This window comes from Rattus rattus, chromosome 14, assembly GCF_011064425.1.
Source record: "Rattus rattus isolate New Zealand chromosome 14, Rrattus_CSIRO_v1, whole genome shotgun sequence".
Lineage (NCBI taxonomy): Eukaryota > Metazoa > Chordata > Mammalia > Rodentia > Muridae > Rattus > Rattus rattus.
The window spans coordinates 4,839,491-4,862,033 of record NC_046167.1 but is presented as its reverse complement, the minus strand read 5'-3'; the positions used below and the strand labels follow the sequence as shown (position 1 = coordinate 4,862,033).

The 22,543-nt window shown below is 44.2% G+C and overlaps 1 protein-coding gene across 4 annotated transcripts in view; it reads left to right on the top strand.

Moving 5' to 3' along the window:
• Positions 1–22,543, top strand: part of Armc3 (armadillo repeat containing 3) — an 84,540-nt gene that overhangs the window by 3,305 nt on the left and 58,692 nt on the right. For all 4 annotated transcript variants that reach the window (XM_032884577.1, XM_032884580.1, XM_032884578.1 and 1 more), the window contains 5 exons: positions 7,588–7,705; positions 10,809–10,934; positions 16,848–16,916; positions 17,369–17,544; positions 21,169–21,363. In XM_032884577.1, coding sequence (XP_032740468.1) covers positions 7,588–7,705; positions 10,809–10,934; positions 16,848–16,916; positions 17,369–17,544; positions 21,169–21,363 — 684 coding nt within the window. The remainder of the gene's footprint in view (positions 1–7,587; positions 7,706–10,808; positions 10,935–16,847; positions 16,917–17,368; positions 17,545–21,168; positions 21,364–22,543) is intronic.

Genomic DNA, 22,543 nt, shown 5'->3' with positions numbered 1-22,543 from the left:
AATGGAAAGTGTGCAGAAAGTTACCCTCCGGATCAGAGTGTTACAGTCAAGGTCAGAAGCTTTGTCTCAGTTCGGTTCCTCATGGACTGTGTGAATCACTTTGACCAAGTTGACAAATTTAGCCAAACTATTTCAGTTTTCTTTATCTTTAAAAAGGAAATAGTACCCTCCAACTCATTTGGAATATCACTAAGCCAAAATAAATTACATGAAGTTCTCAGTGTTTGACATATAATTCATCAAATAATATGTTAGTGCCAGGGCTTTCCTCTCCACCATCCCCCATACACACAGGTGACTACTAAGGTATTTGATACTTTATGATACAGTTATGGCAAAAGCTATAGAAGTTTTTGTCTGCCTTAATCCAGGAAACCTTTGCAGAGGCGGTCAGTGTGCGTTTGTGACAGAGTTCCCTCATTTTTCTCATTCAGGCTGTTTTCTCTGGACATACTTCTAGCATGTGTCAGATCCTCTTAACTCGTTAGATCATAAGGTTCTTCTTACCCCCATATATCACTGCTGGTGCCTTTAAGGGAATTGAGGGACACAATACTTAGTAACAGACATAATTAAAATTAGAACAAAAGGACTAGCAATCAAGAGAGCTGTTTGGCACACTTCCTACAATGTTAATAAAGGGTCTGTCTAATAAGTGTCCTACAAGGTTACAAGGCCTGCCTGACACTGTGCTCTGTGCTCCAATTGTAGATACATGGAGGACTTAAGAAAGGCAGCCCGAGGGTTCTAAAATCAAATGCATGTAGGTCTTCCTGTCTCAGTTCACATTAAGCTTAGAGTCCACTGAAGACACCTAAGATAGTCACCAATGGTCCTCATCTATTACCGTTTCCCCAGGGATTTCATGTCAACAAAACTATCCCAGTCCTCCTCCTTAAAAGGTTTATGATGTTTATTTATGTGTGTGAGCTTCTGCATCATGCACATGCAGGAACTTGTAAGGCCACCACAGCATGTTGGACTCCCCTAGAACTGCATTACAGGCAGTTGAGAGCTACCTGATGTGATTGCTGGGAACTGAGCTCAGCTCCTCTACCACAGAAATAAGGACTCTCCGTGTAGCACTGAGCCATCTTCCTTGTCTTACCTGATAACTTCTAGAACTTCAAAAGGTTTATCGCAATTCAAGTATCCTAACTTTGGGCTAATTTTATGGTCTACCTCTTCAAAGCCTGTAAAACGTTTGTTAGGGGGCCAGTGAGATAGCTCAACAGGTAAAGACGCTTGCCTCCAACTCTCAGGGTCATGGTTGATACAAAGAATCACACTGTGAAAGGAGAGAGCAGATATTATTTACTGACTCCTGCAAATCACCCTCTAACCTACATATACACATTGTGTCATGAACCCCCGAAACATACAATAATCAAATGCAATAAAAATCCTTTTAAAGTTTGTTCTATAAATTGCAAGCGATAACCAAGTGTCAAAGAGAGACAGATAATGGAGTCAAACTTCTCTCAGTTTCTAATGGTAATTTGCTTGGCGTATATTCCTTAGAAACAGCCAGCAAGGACTTTTGTTTCCTTCACCGTTGATCTATTAATTAAAGTTGGTTAATAGAGGCAGCAGGAGTATTGATATGGTTAAAATAGAATCTCCCCATTTTCCTATCTTCTCCTTGGTCCGGGATATATTGATATATGCAGACATAGTCTGTAGATCTACATTCTTTTCTCATGAAGGAGACAGCATCGGAGAAAGTTGTCTTGAATGACCAATCCAACTGTCTTCTTCCTCAAATGTGGCTAAATGGCTGATTGTGGTACTTTAAGGAAGTACCACATTTCACATGCTGAGTCCCTGTGAAATGATTGGGTGAATGAATACCTAACAGGAAGTGCTCTCTAAGTATAAAGCATATATGCTTGACCGAGGCTATATATAGGCTGTGAAACCACATTGCCTGGGTTTGAATTCCCACTGCAGCATCCACTTATGCGCATTTGTGCATTGGGTACATCCCAGACATCAATGCGGCACTGGGAGGATGTGATTACCCACCTCGGGGCAATTCCCATTCTCAACAGTGAGCATTAGACAGCTTCAGGTGCCTAGAACAGCACCGGGTGCAAGGCTCCACTCCAAGTACGCCCAGAGCCACATGTGAATCAGGAATGGTGGATTCCTACGACGTCAGCACTCCAGAGCCTGAGGGAAGCGGCTCATTACTTTAAGGCTAACCTGCGCTCCACAGTGAGACCCTAAAGCCAAGGAAGCAAGCTTGGCGGCGCGCGCACCGTGTAGGAAAGGCAGACGCAGGAACATTGCAATCTCTGAGGTTCTGCCAGACGGTGGTTTCTCGTGGTCGTGTTTCCTTCACAGAGATTGGAGACTGTCTCTGTAAGCCTCTGGTCTCTCAGCAGACTGGTCTTTCAAAGCAGATCTCAGCCAGGATGCTTCTCCTTGCTTTCGTTCTGTCTGCAGTCTTGGCGCACCGTTCATTTTGCACAGAGCGTGACATTGTGATTTTACAACAAGCTTGCCGCTGACTGACGTCCTCGTGGGGAAGCAGATGGGCCGCGTGATTACAACTCGGCATTATTTATTTAGTAGTGTGGCATTCTGTTACAGCCACCGCTTTATTCTCAGCACCTTTTTAAATAAAAAAATTGCTATAATGCTGTAGGCCCTGCAGGAGAAACAAATGCCCCGCCAAGTGCCTCTGCTGTCTGCCAAACACTGGCGTGTCTACAGCAGAACTGCTCTTGCCAGTGTAGCTCTTACGGCTCCATCTCCCTTTATGCTTCCCATAATCTATACTGCCTGGTTCCTAATGATGACTGGAAGGCACAGTCCCATATCAGAATGTTGACTAAACCTCCAGGAGAGAGTAAATCGTGTTTATTTATCACTCTGGTTCCAGCCGATCTTCATGTAGTCTACCTCTTCGAAGACCGCAGTTACCGTAACGTTCTCACAAGTTAGTCACGCGTTTACAAGACGAGCTTTAAAATACTCAATTACTAATTTAGATTTAGTGCCGTGCAGTCTGACTTAGCTACTTCAGCAACCGAAGCAGAAGGGTTGCTTGAGTTTGGGAGTTCAAGGCCAATCTGGACAACACTGTGGAATCTAATATTCAAAAAAAGGGGGGGGGACTGGAGAGATGACAGATGACTAAGTATTCGATGGCTCACAAGCATGAGGACCTGAGTTCAGAGTCTCAGAACCCACATAAGCGTTGGACATGGCAACTCTCATATATAACTCCAGTACTGGGTTGGAGGCAGACACTGTGGGACGGGGAGACAGGTAGATCAATGGCTGGCCAGTCTAGGCCAACAGGTGAACTTCAGGCATAAGAAGAGACCTACTTCAAAAAAATAAGAGAGGGGAAAAAAGAGGGAACAAAGGTGGAAATGATCAATAATGATTAGTGAAAGATATTTAATGTCAACCCTTGGACTCCAGGTGTACCCATGCTAATGAATACATACCTCCCAGATAGAAGGGGGGAGGAGGAAGGGGAGGGGGAGGGAAGAGAAAGAGAGAAGAGGAAGACTTGTACTAGGAAATTAAAGTACTGAAGTAGGGGTTAAGTTCGTTCTACGTGTAGAATGGTAGGAAGAATTAAGCAGCTGGAATATTATGACTTCTTGAAGTCTCAGGATGTCTAAAGCTGTGATTCTCAGACAATGACAGGCAGTAAGGCAGCCTTGGAAAGGTGGGACAGACACTCAGGATCCCTTTTCCTGTGGTTTCAGTAGCAGAAGGCACCTCCTGAAGCCCGTTGAGGGATTAGGTTTCCTTATTTCAGAAGACAGGGCCCAGATAAGTCACCTTAACTCCGCAGACTGAACTCAGGAGGCCCCAAAAACATGGAGTCCCATAGCTTTGACATTATTAAATTGAGAAGTGAAATAAAATGATCAAGAAATGGTGGATGGCAGGTGGTGTGGTGGTCACTGTGGTAGCCTTAGAAGTGGTTACCTGAGGGTTGAGCTTGGATATGTGCAGCCAGTAGAAAAGGAGGGGAAGGTAACATTTCATCATGGCGTTGCTACAAAAGAGAATGAAGCACAGAGGGTGACCAGGATACAGAGAAAGCCTGGCTTTTGTTTCAAAAGAAGAGAGATTTGGTTGGAAGCTTCTCATTGGCAGCTATAGCTCAGAGAAGGGCCAATGGCAGAGAAGTCTAGTTAGTGGTCCCTGGAGACTACGTTCTCAGCTGTCTGAGGTGGAATCCTATACCACAGACAGCATAGGCCAACTATGAAAAAGCTACGGATGGATTGGCTTTTGAAGCCCACACAAGTTTGGGAGTCATGATCATGAGAGGAGAGTTTTATTGAATTTCTGGGACAATATTAGGTAGAACTTCCAGAAGTGTGTGCCTTTCTAGTATGCCTAGCTTTTCCCTGTGGTAAAGGTGCTACTGGGTTTGTCTTAGCAAGGTTTAGAACGGGGCTTGAAGTTGACAAAGTTGATTCAGATGGGGGATAAGCACTTGACAGAGCAAAATCCAATATTCTTTAAGGCCCTCCATCCCAATAACCAAGGGGGAAAAAATCTATGCAATCAACTATATAGTTTTCATGATGTTAATGTAGCCAATAAAACTAATTAAAGATGCAAAATATAAAAGAGGTCTATGTGACTCATATCAGGAAAAAAATCAATAAGCCATTAGAGGAAATAAAATAGGAAGTTAAAAAAAAATCAGTTACCAAAAAAGGAGGGAAAAGAACAGAGTAGGGAGAATAGAGACAGATAGCAAGATGGTCAATAAATCTCAACCATATCAATAATTGTACTAGATTTATTAATAGAGAAGGTCAAATCTAAGGAAACGACTCAAGAAACCTTTAAGGATAACACAGGTAAAGAGTAGAGACAGACATACGTATCGTGCAAACAGTAATTGTAAGAAAGAGCCTAGGCACCGAACAAATATAGTTATACGACAAACACTTTTATCAAGGGAGAACATGGAGCTTTCATAATTATAAAAAAATTCATTTTTAAAGAGAATGGTGTTCAATGCTATTCACTTAACACAAAATTTTACAAATATGAAGAAAAGAGGTTATCCCACTGCATAAAGAGAAAATACATAAACATAATTTTACCAAAAATCAATAGCCTAAGAAGCATTGCAGAGACGAATTAAGAAAAGCCCAACAAAGCAGACACACTGTGCTGCATACAGTAGAACTACTTTGGGAAAACATGGCATTTTCTTGTGATGTTAAACACACACTTGCGATCAAGTCATAAGTTTGTGTGTTCGTGTGTGTGTGCGTGCGTGTGTGTGCGTGTGTGTGTGTGTGTGTGTGTGTGTCCTGCTGGCTGAATATGTGCTGTTCATGCATTTGGCGGTCAGAAGGCAACACCAGGTGTTTTCCCAACCACCCTTCACCTTTATCTTTGAGATGGGTCTGTCACTGAGCCTGTAGGGCGTTGATTTGGCAAGAAGTCCCCAGGGGTCCTCCTGTGACTGCCTCCCCAGACCTGGCCATTACACTCAGTCACTTCTGTACTAATCTTTTTTACATGGGTGTTCAGATCCAGAAGCTCTGGACCAAGGTTGAGACACTACTGTCCTATAAAAAAGGTAAAAGTGCATGCCACCAAGCACCCAGGACCCACAAGACAGAAGAAGAAAGCCCACTCCTGTGAGTTGTCCTTTGACCTCCCATGTATGTGCATGTGCACCTGTGCACATGTGCATGTATGTGCACACCCATGTGAGTGTGCACATACACAGACAATTAAGAATATGATATTTTTCAAAAATTCAACAGACCTTTCTCCTCTCTGGGATTTTTTTCTTTTTAATTCCAGCTACATCCTTCTAGGCGATTGACTACATCTGTCGTCCACCTTCCTCTCTCTTTTCTAGCCTTCTAGTTTCACTCAGTGATGTCATCCTCTATTCCCAACCATAACGAGATGTACTATAGGGAGTGTCAACCCAAAGAACCAGATAACTCCCGGAAATCCATTTGCCTTTATCATGAACAAGAACTCCTGCCTTCACTTGTCTCTGGAAATGAAAGGGAACAGTGATGTGTTTGCTCCTGCCCTCAGAAAGCCCTGGTGCTGTGAGTTTGGTCTATCTTGTTTTAGCTACAAAAAAAATTTGCCCAGACTCAGCATGACGCAGGCCTCAGAGTCCTGCACATTTCCTCCATGCTATGCCACTATTGTCCTTTTCTGGAACCTACTCAAGGCTGTACTTGTTATATTCACTTTTCTGTTCTCTCATCTTTGTTCTCGTTTTGCATACGTAATTCCGACTGTCCCATAAGAGCCCAGTCATTGGAATGGAGATATTCACTGTTGGGACAGGGCACCAGATGTGCCCAAATTCTTGTGTGTTGACTTAGAATGACAATAATATATTTATTTTAGTGAGCATCGGGATGTGCTAGATACTGGGCTAAGAGCTGTGACTTGTAATATTACACAATGCACTCCGTCGCCGGGGGGCACCAGCCAGTGGTCTTGGTCTGTTCCCAACCTGGCACACATTCCCTCTTGCCAAAGCCTGTCCCACCAAAGCCAGCTCTGTCTCTCCAGAGCTCCAAAATTACTCTTTTCTCCCCACCACTGGCTGCTGACAAACATGTTCAGCACTCCCAAATCTCTGTGGCTAGCTGAGACACACTCTCACACACCCATGCTCTGCCGAGGTTACCTCCCCTGGAACTCAGCTGAGTCACCCCGAGATGGAAAACACCAATCTTAGTTTAGAACCAACAGATAACAATCACTGGGCTCAGAATCTAGAATCCTAAATTCACCAACTGTTCTATGTTAGAAATCTGGTGGCGGATCTCGGTGAATCCTGCCACTGGAGCTAACCGCCCCCGACCTACATCATGTCTGCCTTGCTCCCTGTCCAAAAAGACCTTCCTTTCTCCTGGCTCCCCTCTTCTTCTCCCAGACCTGGAAGGCCTGCCTCCTTCTCGCCCAGTGATTGGCTTCTTGTCTTCATTTTTTAATCAATGAGGGGGAAAATTCTGCTACAAAGTGCTTCACCATTACCCCTGCTTGACCATTTCAGATCTGTACTCTTCGCTAGACACAGAACAAGAAATTGGCATTCTGGAGGCTTCCACAACTTGTCTGAGACAAATCGAGAAACTGGATCTGTAAATAAAAACCTTTGTTCCCCTTCCACTGTTCTCTGAGAATCAGAGGGCTGTCAGCGCTGAAAGTTGTTCCTCTGTCAGTGGATTTTAAGACCTTTTCTTCGGATTTACTTCATGTGTATAGGTGTTTTACCTACATGTCCGTCTGCACCACAAACACGCAGCGTCCCCAGAGGCCAGAAGAAAACGTCGGATGCCCTGAAAACTGGAGCTACAGAAGTTGTGAGCCACTGTGAGGGCGCTGGAAACTGAGCCCAGGTCCTCTGGAAGAGCAGCCAGGGCCTTAACCACTGAGCCATCTCTCCATCCCCGGTGATTTCTTTTTCAAACAGGAACTTTGCAGTGCACCTACTGGGCAGCGACCACAGCCTTTTGCAAGATTGTGGCCTCCTTAAATTTTAAGCCAGTGTTCATTTTGATGTGGCATTTAGGTGAACCTGATGACTTTCCTGTTTTTATATTTCAGTTTGACCCACTCACAATTGAAAGCAAAAAGGCAGCCACTGTGGTGCTGATGCTCAAATCTCCGGAGGAAGACATCTTAGCTAAAGCCTGTGAGGCCATCTATAAGTTTGCTTTGAAAGGTTTGTTCGTTTGTTTTTTGCCATTTATCTTTCTATCTCATTTCTATATAGTATCCCATATATAGAATATATACAGTTTCTACATGCTACCATGTATATAGTATATATACAGTTTCTACATGCTACCATGTATATAGTATATATACAGTTTCTACATAGTATCATGTATATAGTATATATACAGTTTCTACATAGTCCCATGTATATAGTATATATACAGTTTCTACATAGTCCCATGTATATAGTATATATACAGTTTCTACATAGTACCACATATAGTATATATACAGTTTCTACATAGTACCATATACACAGTATATATACAGTTTCTACATGCTACCACATGTATAGTATATATACCATTTCTACATGCTACCACATATATAGTATATATTCCAGATGCTCGCTCATTCATCCAATCCACCGATAAGAATAAATGCAGAAGCAAAAGGAGCGGTTAGATGAGCTTACATTGGATCATAACCCAGAGTATTAAACAAATAGGACACAATGTTGATATAAAAGTTAAACTGAAGGCCTTCCCACCCCCACCTCCCTGCCCCCTTCCCCGCAGGACACTCTCACCCGCAGTATTCTCCACTTTGTTCTATCGGCCTCCACACCTCTCCCCTCACAGCCTCCATTGGCCCAGGTTCATTGGCCTCTCAGTTTCCTCAGCTTCACCGCCCATGTTTGTGCTAATTTTGTAACTTCATCTCCCCTTACAGCCGAATAAAATTCCACTCAAATAAAATTTAAATGATCAACAGGGAGAGATTGTTGTGTTCAATTAAAAAGTCAAACCCAAACTGTATGCTGCCTTCAAGAAAGACCCTTAGATTAAGGTGCGAATAAAAACAAAAAAAAAACAAAAAAACAAAAAAAGTAAAAAGATATCTCACAAAAGGACCAATCACTATGAACATGGAGTGATTATATTATATAAGAAAAATAAACAAAGGAGCCAGAGGTCATTTCATTATGATAAAGAGGTCAAATAATTTAAAGGCTGCAGAAAATCTCCCATAACCATGGACCGAACAGAGGCCGCTCCAAATGCATAAAGCTGGTATTTGGAGGAAAGATAAGCATTCGTAGATGTCTCCCAGAGAGAGGACTCAGGAGCTTCCTCTCAATAAATGAAAGAATAAATAGACTGTAAGTCTGAAAGTATGGAAGGTTTGACCATCAATGTAATAAATTTAATCTGTACTGACAGACTAAGTCTGGAGTGAACATTCTTTCTCAGGAGTAACTTACAGAATGCTCACCTCCGTAAACTGCACTCTGGGGCACAAAACAACACTAAACAAATCTCAGGGGATTCTAAACTATTCAAAGTGCATCTCCATACCATGGGGGAATTACTTAGAAGTCAATAATAGCAACTATTCTCGCACGCAGCACCTCCTATGCAGCTCGTGAGTGTAAGAAAACAGGGATAAAAGTAGAAGTTAACCTGTAAAACTTCGAGGAATGCTGTAAAATGAGCGTTTAGATAAAAATGTATCTCATCATGTCAGAAAGCAAGGTTTAGGTCAGGGCGGCTAAAATGCTGACCCAATTCGGATCCCAAGGCTCATGTAAAAGCCACATGATTCACCTCTATCCATGAACATATCCTCTAATGCAAAACACACACACACACATGCACACACACACACACACACACAGACACACACGTCCATGCACACACACACGCACACAGATACACACACACGCACATGCATGCACACGCACATGCATGCACACGCGCACACGCGTGCACACACGTAATTTTTTAAAAGTTTCAAACCAGTAGATTCAGCCTCCTTTTTAAGAAAGGGCAATGGTAAAGAAAAAATCAAACCCAACGTCAGTAGTAAACATACCAATATCAGAAAAAGAAATGAAGGGAACAGAAAATATTTATAACGAGCTAGTGGAAGCCATGAGCTGGTAAAGAGAAAGCAGCCTCCCTTCAGCTCTGTAGCCTCTTGAGCGTGAGAATGGAATCTGTAAGGGAAGCACCAGCAAGTTAAGTCCCACAACTGAGTTTCATGCCAAGACCCCGTGATTTGTTTAACTTTGAAGAATTAGTCTAGGAATTAGTCTGGCCTGGCTAGGAGAAATCAGATTCCAGGCATAAAAGCTGCTAATCAGCCGTCCTTGAGGTGAGATGATTTCTAGGAGAGCACAGCACAGTCGGAGATCTTGATTGCTGAAAGGAGTGGGCAGGAGGCCCATCAGGAGAGATGTGGTGGGCAAACAGGCCAGAATATGTGGTTGGTGACTTTGAGGGTGGAAGATGCCCACAAGCCACGGACTGCTGAGAAGACACAGGACACAGACAGAAGTATAGTTCAGTGGGTTAGCATTTGCTTAACTTTCCTGGGTTCCGTTCTCACCCCACCTCCAAGACAGGCTAAGGAGAGGAAGTGTTTCCTCTCACAGAGCTCTCAGAACAAACATAGATCCCCTTGCCATCTGCTTTGCTTTTACCTGTGGAGGTCTATTTCAGACTTCTGCTATTTCTACCCCAAGATAAAAACTTCACTGTTTTCAGACACAGACTTTGTGGAGTCAAAGTACCGTATAAGAAACTAATACATCATTCTTTAAAATGGATAAAAGCATGATCTAGGGGCTAGCGAGATGACCCAGCAGTCAAGTGCACTTGTTGCAGTTACAGAGGACCTCGGTTCACTTCCCAGCACACACATCTGGTGATTTACCACTGACTCTAACTCTAATTCCAAGGTTTGAGCGCACAGACATATATGCAGCAAAACACCTATGCACATAAAATAAATTTTTTTTAAAGTACGAATTTTACAGACGGAGAAACATAAGGGTTTCTGGGATGTCGTGACACTATTAGGACACCTTCCTGAGCTGGCCTATTGTGATTTCAGAGCTGAGGATGGGCCTGTGAACATCAGGGGAAGAGAGAGGAGTGGATACACAGGGTGCCGGAGCCCGCAGGCTTTTTCTGAGGGAAAGCGAAGAGGGTAAAGGGCAAACAAGAGAGCAGAGAAGCAGAGGTCACCCCCCCCCACCCCCGTCCTGGGGGAGGGGAGCTGGAAGGTATTCATGCATGGTCTTGTTTTACCTGTGGTGCTAGGTGAGGAGAATAAAGCAACTCTCCTTGAACTTGGAGCTGTGGAACCTTTGACCAAACTGCTCACCCACGAAGACAAAATTGTAAGAAGAAATGCCATGATGATCTTTGGTATTCTGGCTTCTAACAGTGAGTAAAAATGTTTCGAAACAAACAGCCTCCTTCTTTCCAGTTTAAGTTTAAGGGATCTGCCTAAATTTTATTTAAGCTTACTTTAATATCAGCAAAAAGGGGCGTGTGCAGCGTAACTAATGATTTCATATTTTTAAAAAGATGTGTTTGCTGAATGTGTGTGTGTCCGCATGTGAGTGCGAGTGCCCGTGAAGGCCAGGAGAGGGCGCTGGAGCTCCCAGAGCTGGAATTACTGGTGGTTGTGTAGGCCCCTATACACGTCAGTTAAGGCTTCATATCCATTTCCTAGTGAATGAAACCCACAGCAGTGTTTTGAGAAGCTGTCTTTCCTTATAACTGACTCTATTAACAAAATAGTTGCATTTACTCTTGAATCAGACCTATTATTTGATTCTAATATTTTATATATTTAGAAGTGTGGCATTATAGTATTAGCTAAAGTGAACTTCTGGCTTTTAGAACTGCAGTGTGGCATAGCCATGCGAGCAGCGGCAGTCCTGACTGTGAACAGGACGAATCTGTTCAGGCATAAGTCACTCCTCTGTTTCAGGGTAGCTTTTGAATCACAAACTTTGTAACTTAGGAAAAAGCTTTGAAAATATTTTGAGCCAACAACTTTTCAACTGCAAAAAGCTTCAACGATACTCTTAAGGGAGAATGAATTATGGAACCAGGGTAGCCAGACATACACCCGAGTCTCCCAGTTACAGAATGTGGCTGATATCACCCCTTCGTCCGTTGCCATGGCCTCTCCAGGTACAGCATGCATTTTTCCCTTCCTGTCCCTAACCAGCAGTTTTTCTATGATATGCACAGATATTTAGATTTTCAATGACATTTTTGTTTGTTTTGTTTTTTATTTCTCTTATTTGTTCATTCATCTATCACCCAACATATAAGGTTTCTTGAGAGATTCTCCAAACTTGGGGAAAATTCTTAGCTCGGGAAATATAAGTCGCATTTATGGGTTTCTAGAGGATTTTATGAGCCTAAATTACTAAGACTCAGGGAATGTGGGGATGGCTCAGTAGTTGAGTGCATACTGCTCTGCAGAGGACCGGATTTGGTTTCTGGCACCCACACTAGGTGGTTCATAACGCCTTATGACTCTAGAAGAAGGAAGATCTATGACCTTTGGTCCTCTCTTGTACATGGACACATAGACAGACAGACAAACAGACATACACACAATTAGAAAAAATAAGAAATTTTAAACAAATATTTTCACTTGTGTGTGTTAGGTGAGGGGTTCTCTGAGAACTCCCTATAGGCTAGATTTGATAAGTGCTCCGAGGACACAGGATACCAATTTGTCCAGTGAGGAGAGTGCTGCTGCCTTTAGGGTTCCAGTGGGGACCTGGATCTCTGCTCTAATTAATGATTAAGAATGACAGATCCTGAATACGAATCCTGATGACTTACGATGGTATAATGATCCAATGGATTAGATGATTTTAAAAGCCATTATTGGGGTTGGGGATTTAGCTCAGTGGTAGAGCACTTGCCTAGGAAGCGCAAGGCCCTGGGTTCGGTCCCCAGCTCCGAAAAAAAGAACCAAAAAAAAAAAAAAAAAAAAAAATAAAAGCCATTATTTGAATTAATTGCTTTGTTATTTGATGATGTGACCAACACATGGCATTCCTGGCTGCTGGGCCAAGTCTCCTTTTCTTGGAAGAATCTGCATTTTCACAGCTATGACTCCACTTCCCACACGTGTCCTAGAACACTTGGATAGAGGTGAACAAGCAACCCCTGGACCCTAAGGAGTCGCCTCCAGGCTAATCTGTAAAGGATCACACCTCCACACTGCCCAGTTACAGCATCTTCCACATGTCTAACAGCAACAGTGGATGCTCCTGCAGCTTTCACACTCGGGGAGCAACTGTGCTTACAGCGGATGAATTATGTTCCACCAGAATTCTGGCTACAGGAACTTCCTGTGAGAGACAGTTCCTCTTCACAACCTCCTTCCCAGCCCTCCTTTTTCTGTTTCTCCTCCTCCTTTTTCTGTTTCTCCTCCTCCTTCCCCTCCCCATTTCCCTTCCTCTTTTCCTTCTTCCCCTTTCCTGCCTTTTCTTTCCCTTCTTCCTTTTCCACTTCCTCCTCCTCCCCCATCCTCCTCTTCTGGAGGTTACTGAGCTGTGTGCCTGTGCCAAACTAAGGTGATTCAAATAAACACTGAAATTACTTTACTGAACCTTCTTTTTCAGCCCAAACACAGCTGTCACCCCTTCTTTGTCTTGCTGATTTATGTTTAATTCGTTGAGAGCACAGCAGATGCAGTGATCATTATCAGCTCCAGAGCATTCACCAGAAACCCCACGTCAGGTGTCAGGCAACCTCAGAAACCTTCAGCAGCGTGGGTCACTCAGAGCCACCCCAGTTGGATGGCGTTGTAAACAGGTGGAAGGTCAAGAATGAATTAGGTGGTGAAACCAGCATATAGTGGTTGATAAAGTAGTCAAGCCTGACAGAGTGGTGCCCACTTGTAAGTCAGTACAGGGGAGGCAGAGGCAGAGGCAGAGGCAGAAACATTGCAGTGAGTTTGGCCTGGCCACCATAATGGATTCTAGCCCAACTGGGACTGCAAAGTGGGGCACTGTCCAAAATGTTAATGCAACCAAAACAGATCTGATGAGGTTAGAACAGGTATTAAAGTCGCTGACAGATATGCCTCAACCAGAAAACGTAAGTGCTGTCCCCCTGCGCCCCTGCTTAGTCAGACATGGTTCACCCTGCCCCCAGCAAGGTCAGAATTTCCATGCAGTTGCCATAGTGGAGAAAAATGCACAGTTGAAAGAGGAGGAGCAGAGACTGATATAGCCTTCTGAGCAGCTTGCCCGCTAGTTTTTGCTGATTTAACTGCAAGGGAAAAAAAAGAGAGAGAGTAAGCACTTTTTGAACAATCCAGTGTCAAAGCAGAATAATAAATCCATCAACTAAGTCACCCGTTCACAGCGCTGCAGTGAACTAGAAGCATCCGTCAAGCAGGGGGCAGTGGGTCAGCAGTGGGAGGGACCTGCTGAGCGGTTCCTGCACAGCTCTGGTCATTTGCTCTGTATCTCTCGGCATGAGACTACCCGGTGAAGACCGATAGCTTGGTTGGACAAACTAAGGTGTGGCATCAACCTAAGGCCACAAGGAATATGCTGCTATGGGCTTTTCGTGTGACTGCCAACCACACAGAGAGAAAGCAACTGGAGAGTGTGCAGGTGCCAACATGGCTCATCTACCGCCAGGGACACCCTGAGGAGTTCTGAAGTGTGTGAATGCACAAGGATGATTTATATATATATATGGGGAAAATGCTTGGATATCTAAAAATACCAGAAATCATAAATAGGTTTTTTTTACAGCACAGAGAACTAAGGAACTTTTGGTACAGTTGTCCCAAAACCTGTTCTGAAGCATGCAGACTGGCACCAGAACAGCACTTGCCAAAGACGCATGGGATTTGGTTTCCCAAACCTTGCAGTGGTCTAAGTTCCTGCCGAGGCTGTTACCTGTCAATCAGTGGAGAAAATGCATTGTTAGAACCTGCGGTTGGGCCAGAAATGACATCTTCTGCTGTATCGATCATAGCTTGGGCCCAGAAACCTGACAAAGTCTATGATGGGATGAAGAAATGACAGACGTGGTGGTTTGAATAAAAATGCCACCCATACGCCCATAGGGAGTGGCACTTAAGGAGGTGTGGCTTTTGGAGTAGCTGTGGTCTCACTGAAGGAAGTGTGTCACTGGGGGCTTGGAGGTCTCAGATGCTTAAGCCAGGCCTAGTGGCTGACTGTCTCTGCCTGATGCCTTCGGATCCAAATACAGAACTCTCACCCTCCTCTCTAACCCCATCTGCTTGCATGCCATGCTTCCTGCCATGATGATAATACACTAAACTGTACGACAGCCCCAATGGAATGTTTTCCTTTAAAAGAGGCACCATGGTCGTGGTGTCTCTTCACAGCGATAGAGTCCTAAGTAAGACACACATACATATAGAAAGGCTGGGATCAGGCAAGCTGTACTTCCTGCGGTGGAGGGCAGCAAATACTCCCAAGGAGTCCAGAACCTCTGTGGGTTTATTAAGTACAGCGCAGGGAGCAGGGGCAAGCCAGTTTCGCAGGAGGTCTTTGTAGGGAAGCAGTCGCTAGGAAGCTGCAGCCAATGCTTTCTGTAAATGCTGTCAACCTTCACACATGGATGAGAGGAAGGTTTTGGCCAGTTTCCTGAGCCTGACCCAGAGGAGATTTTGTTAAGTCCCATAAGGCATTGGGGACCTTATCAATAACACACAATCATTCAGGATTTCCTGTGTTTCCCATTGCCTATTACCTCAGGACACTGCACTTGCCTGGCCACCGACAAAGGCTACTGTCCATTTGCTGGACCTCCAGCCACTTGCAACAGAAACAGAGAAGCCAGAAGTTTTGACAAATTGAAGAAAAGCCACACCTCCAAATTCCGCAGGAGAAGATGCCCAGCTATTAGGAAGGATGAATTCCCCCATGCTTCAGTGACTGTTCCTCCAGTTCTAGCAGGGCTAATCTCTCCTTGCAGATAAAGGAACCAGACAGAGAAACTGCAAAACTGAAAAACAGAATCATCTTTCTTTTTCCACAAAGAGCTGGAGTTAAGTCAGCAAGAAGCAGGGAGATACCTGGCTAGCCTTAGCTTAACAGAGACCACACAGACATGAACTTCGAATGCCAATACGTTTCTAAGTGCTTTCGACATCTCCTATAAACGGAATGTAAGCAATCAGAATATATCAGTTAAAATACATTAACATAATTGTTTGCATTCTGTACAAGGTAATGAAAATTAAATGCATAAACAATCTCAAAATGGAGGGGCTAAGCGGCTGCCGGTGCCTATCTCTGTCTGTTACCCCCACAGCGTAAGCCTCTAGACAAACTGAGGAAGAAGCCAGAGGACCAGGACACCTGTGGTAAAATACGCTCTCACAGACAGGACAGTGAAGTGGCTCTGATGGAATCTCCACAATATGGCTTCCTAAACAAGACCTTGCATAATGACAACAGTTAATGTGCCAGTGTGGACGGGGGAAATCACAGAGCTCCATCCTTAGATGGAGAGCCAAGGAGAGAGGATGAATCACTTTTCTCCAGGGACAAGCTTGATAGTTATGCAATTCCAAGTAGTCAGCTCTAAACATGTGTGTACATGTGAGTGATGGTAAATTGTACACACAGACACACACACACACACACAGATAGACACACAGATAGACACACACACACAGACACACAGACACAGACACACACAGACATAGAGACACACAGACACACAGACACAGACACAGAGACACACAGACACATACACACAGACACACAGACACATACACACACAGATAGACACACACACACAGACACACACACACAGACACAGACACACACAGACATAGAGACACACACACACATACACACACACAGACACACACACACACAGAGACACAGAGACACACAGACACAGAGACACAGACACACACACACACACACACACACACACACGGAGAGAGAGTGGGGATATGAGAGGAGTTGGAGAGAGAGGAAGGAAATGATGTAACACAGCACTCAGACATCAGATTTTCAAAACATAATTTATATAATAATCAAGTATAGCACATTGTCAGTCAGCCTGACTGGTGTGTTCTACGCGTAGCTGGCACTTCTGCTGGTACCATGTTTAGTGTTGATGGAGAGGCCAAGGCTAGATGGTGTCCAAGCCGTGTAAACCAACGAGAGTATGAAACCTGCCACCTCTTTATTGCGCGTTTAAACCTCAACATTTTTATCCATGAAGTTAGGTAGAAACATCTGTCTCCTAAGGAAATGCTTTAAAGGCATCACCATTATTACTTTAATAAACATCCATATTTTGTCTCTTCCTTTGCAGGTGATGTTAAAAAGCTACTGAGAGAGTTAGAAGTTATGAGTTCTGTGATTGCTCAGCTCTCCCCAGAAGGTAACTTTGCATCCTACGTTTATTTCCAAAATGAAACTGATTTCTTTTTACATTTTACTAAACTACACATCAGAAAGAACCTAAGAGCCATTAGCTGTGAATTGTCCTTATAATCTTACAAACCATAGCTCAGTTTGCACTTTTCCAGAAAGTGGGGTGTGGACAAGACTTTTGAGCTTTGTTTTTCAACACCCCCCTTCTCTGCGTGTGTGAGCGTGCGCGCACACGCACGTGTGTACGTTACTAAAATTGAGTTCAGGGATTCGCTTATGTTCAGAGAGTGCTTTCTCACTGCGCTGTATCCCACTGCACTGGAGCACGAGAACATCCTGCCCTTCCTGACAAACGGTTAGGGTCACAAGTGCATGTCACATTACACCCTTCAAAGCTGACCGTAACGTGGACCTCCTGCAAACAGCTAACTGGTTGTCTCCTTTACCTGTGACGTACAGAGGAAGTGGTCATCCATGAGTTTGCTAGTCTTTGTCTCGCGAACATGTCCGTGGAGTACACGGGGAAAGTACAGATATTTGAGCACGGCGGACTGGAGCCACTTATCAGACTGCTGAGCAGCCCAGACCCGGATGTGAAGAAGAATTCTATCGAATGCATCTACAACTTGGTACAGGTAAGGCGAACTTCTAAACCATGCTCTGATGTCACTACAACGTGGTGCTAAAGGCTGAATGCAGGAGGCTCTGAGATTTAGCCTCGACATCGTTAAGACGCATGGGCAAAAGCCAACTGTAAGGGATGGGGCTGGAGAGACGGATCTGAGGTCGAGCCCTGGCTTCTCTTCCAGTGGACCCAGGACCAGTTCCCAGCACCTACATGAAGTAACCTCAGAAGCCCATTATGGAATTTACCTTCCCCTTTAAAGAGGAAGAGATTTTTAAGACTCACCAGTTGCGGCATGGTTGTTCTCAACACATTTAGTACTAGTCACTCAGAAAAAAAATAATAGAAACTTCAAGTAGATGTCTTTTAATTTTCCCATTTTATAAGTAATTGTCTGCCACAGGAAAAGAAACATATTTCAGTTTGAAAAGAACAGAATGGCTTGCAAATTAAGGTGGGATTCGTCTGAATCCACTGAGCTTGTTTTGAAATGGGAAATGTACAATTCTTGTCAAATCTGGGAAGGAACAACACACACACACACACACACACACACACACACACTGAAAGAACATAGCTCTCACCTCAAAGGAAATGAGGAAACACATTCCAAAACCAAACCTGAGTAACCTTGGCTTGAAAAGTAGGGAGCCCGTGTCCCCAGGTGGAAGCAGGTTCATGAGGTTTCATAGGAAACAGACTAGGGAAAATCTCAAACCAAAGCATGCTTAAAACACGCTGGCGGGTCAGCCATAGGTGCAGTTACAGCAGGATAGGCGAATCTCCCCTACGGACCGCAGAGGGTAGCTGGGGCAGTCTTTGGGTTGGCAGGAACCTACAGTATGCTAGAGTAATAGACTCCAAAATACTTTTATCTATTAGCCTGTTAGTTCTGACACAGGGGTGAGCAAGGTTCGACTGTTCAAGGGGCCTCAACCAACATAAGGTAAGGTAATCAGGCTGTGGGCCTGTAGTGTTCCAACCTCTCGCATCACTGATGCCATACACCAGCACCGAGGCAGTCCTGAAGGACTCAGAGAATTAGGGCAGCCAAAGGCCGAAGTCTCGGACCATTCACTGCTGAAATTCTAACACCTGAGTCTGCTCAGTGCAATTCATTATTCCCAGCAGCAAAGTGCCCTCTCCTCGGGATGCGTTCCTGTATAGTAGAGAGCAGCTCCTGTCCTCCCTCCTGCACCCCCATGCCATTGCCTGTGTCCTGTCCTTACCCACAACAGGTCAGTTTAGAGCAGTGGTTCTCAACCTTCCTAATGCTGTGACCCACAATCGTAAAATTATGTCCACTGCTCCTTCATAAGTTCAATTTTGCTACTGTTATGAATCATAAAGTAGGTATCTGATGTGCAATATGAAAGGGTTTTTTATCCACAGAACAGAAGGTCGCAACCCACAGGCGAGACTTACCAGCCATCCCTGCTGGGTTGGTTTTATTTTTCTTCTTCTTTCTGCTCAGGCTTCATAACAACAGCTAGATTTGCTTGGTAAACTTTGGGTCAGCATTAGAGGAAGGGGAGATGACTGGTTGGGGGACAGTTTCTAGGCAGCGAGATGGAAAGAGGCTCAGAAAACATTCTCGGCCCCAGTGAATCCTGGCAACATGGCATCCTCAGGCTCCTGAAACGGGCATCCTCGGAGGACGTCCAACTGCTTTCTGGTTTCTGCCATCCCTGATCCCCTAGCCTCTCCCTCACTATCCCAGCTTACTCTTCTATTGCCATGATAAAATACCCTCACAAAAGCAATTTAAGGAAGAAAGTGTTGTTTCTGGCTCATAATTCTAGAGTATGTAGTCCACCGCAGCAGGGAATTAAACAGCAGGTGCTTGTAGCTTCCGGTCACATCACATCCACAGTCAGGAAGCAGAGAGCAATGAATTCCCATGCTCAGCTAACATCCTCCGTTTCGTATTGTCCAAGACCCACCTCGGAGGGAGTGGTCCTGCGGACAACTCAGATGTGTGTTCTCACATCAGTTAATGCAATCAAGATAATCCCGAAGCTAACCTCAGCCCAGAGAACCTCTTGCAGATGTGCTCACAGATGTGCTCACAGGCTTGTCTGTGGGGTGGCTTTTTGTACTGTCTGTAGTTGCCCACTAACACTATCTGTCCAACTCACTCAGCGAACTTAAGACTTTCTACCCATGGATTTGTGGTTTTAATCTCATGACACCTTGTGTTGTGTTCTTCTACTTTTTCTTTCAAGTGGAGACAGGAGCATTCCCTTGCAGTTCTTCATATCAGAAGCACTGGGGACTAAGGAGATATTAGGGCCACTGGAGCTAAGTGCCACAAGGTCAGTGGCTCAAAACAAGTCACTTCTGGGTCTAGAGGCTCAAAGTTTCCGTGTTGTTATGACTTATCCTCCAGACACTGGGCAGAGGCATTCTCCATTGCCAGCTTTCTCTGGTAGCCAGCAGCACTCTAGACTCTGTTGTCTCTATCCTCACGAGGACACGTCTTCTACGTTAAAGGACCCACTGTACTCCAGGATGCTCCATTCTGCCAAATCATATCTGCAGTGACTCTCTTTACAAATCTGGTCCCATTCTGAGCCCCCGGGGTAAACGATTCCACTCTTTGTAAAGGTCGTCTGTAACTTCTATACCTGAAGGAAACTGAACATTTAGCTTGGGTGGAAGAGGAAGGAAGAAAGGCTAAGGTAAATGTGGAGGCTTCCCCATTGTGTGTTTGTATGTATGTATGTATGTATGTATGTATGTATGTATGTATGTATGTATGTGTATATGTGTGTGAATTGTATGTGTGTTATACCTACATGTTTAGGCGGGTGCATGTGAATGCGAAGGCCAGAGATCAAAGTCCAGTCTTCTTTAATTATTCTCCACCTTATCTTTTGGGGATTCTCACTAACCAGAGACTCTGACTGGCCACTAAGTTCCAGGAATCCACCCACTGTGTCTCCCTTTAGCTAGAATACAGGCGTGCTGCAACCCTGGCTTCTTTACATGGTTCTGGATGTCCAGACGCATCTTCTCAGGCACAAGCAGCAAACACTCAACTGACTGAGCCCCATCCCCCTCTCCCTTTTCACCCTTAGAGCTATTTTAATTACGTCTGAGTTTTTAAAAATCACGATGTAGTAGTAGTCAGAGTTTGGGGGTTTTCTCCACTGCTCCATCCTTTGCCCCATGACTGCTACCAGGACTGGTTCATCACATGTAACTGCTTCTCCGAGATCATGTGTGTCTTAATCAAGGTCACGCGTTTGAGAAAACCCCGCTATAAATTTGCATACACATGAACGCTGCAGCTAGTTCACAAACAACCCCCAGAACACAAAGAATCCATGCCACTATTTATCAGGTACTGTTTGAAACAGTGTATCAGTGTGGAAGGAATTGTATTATGGATACATTTTAACCTAAGGCTGTCTATAGAAGTTTGCAGCAACGTAAACCCCACAGGTCATAGATGAGTTCCTGTTGATAATGTCTGCATAAATAAATCTTGTGTTGCTTTCTCTTGTCTGTGTGTTATTTTGGAATCTGGAAACAAAGCTGGGGAAGTTACAATGTAATAATAGTTGCTCTCCACTCTGGGGGCTGGGTTCAGTTGTAGGAATGACTGGTGCTCATTTGTGTTTCTTGACAGGATTTTCAGTGTCGGACTACACTTCAAGAGCTAAATGCCATCCCTCCGATATTAGAGCTGTTGAAGTCAGAGTACCCCATTATCCAGCTGCTGGCTCTCAAAACCCTGGGTGTCATCACGTGTGATAAGGAGGCTCGGACGACACTGAAGGACAATCAAGGGCTGGACCACCTCACTAAGATCCTGGAGACCAAGGTACTCACTCTCAGTGTTCCGAGGCTCCTCCCGCCTGGATGCTTTCAGTTCTAGTAAGCAGAGGTTACAGGAGCAAACCATTAATTTCGGTGTAAAGTCTATCAGGCCTCTTAAAGCAGGCTAGTTGCAGAGGCCATCTAGAACTAATAGGAAATAAGCCTTCTGGCTTCGAAGGTTTAAGATTTTTTTCTGAAACACCTAGAATCAGTCTTTTGATCACTCTGCTCATCATGATTGTCTGAGATGAGGCAAGCAGAGTGACCTACCTTCTAAATACACCGAGAAACATTGGAGGTGAGGCTGGACAGTTCCCACGGGGTTCGCAAGGAATGCCTCTCCCACTGAAGAGTCTGTGTGTGTCTCACAGCTCCCGGTTACAAACGCCAATCTAGCAGGTTGCTGCGGACCATGCAGCTGCATAGACTTGGCTCAGATCTATGCTGGAAGAGTCTCAGACTTAATTCCAGAGCCAAATACTGGTATGCAGATTTCAGATCCACTGCCTCTACTCCAATACGTTCTATAAGCAAACTACGCTGGGCTCCTTTCAGAAAATAAAGTGAGGCAGTCTAGGAGGTTAAAGGCTCCTTGAACACTAGTTTAATATTAAGCTTCAGGTTAACCAGTCGTTAGATTTCCTCCTAAAAAATTACAGACCTCAGAGCTTAAAATGAGAAAATAAAGCACAATTTCAAAAGGAGTCCTGCACAAGCCTGTGCCCCTGCCATGCCCTTCTGTGTCTGATTCTGTGGCACCCGTTACCGTGTGCACCAGCTCTGTGTCAAGATTTCACAATTGTGGCGTAGCACTATAACAGCACCACAGGCTACATACATTATTAGAACTATATGGTAGAACGCTAACAGTACTATTGTTTTGTCCTATCAATTTGTCCTGTTATTTCAAATGGAAGATGTAAACCAGAGCGGTTACTCTGTTCTGTGAACCACAGGTATAAAGGGATTAACTGTAGAATAAATGTAGCTTTGTCTGATTGTGTCACACTCCTGTCTCCTGTCTTCTTGGGATTAAAAAAAAAAAAAAGCCCAGAAAGATCTACTCGGTCATATGTGTGTGTGGTAGGCACAGGTATTTTATGTATGTGATTTTATTACCTTCTCATTTCTTCAAAGTAGGATAAACTATAAAATAACAATAATTACATCATTATACATGATAG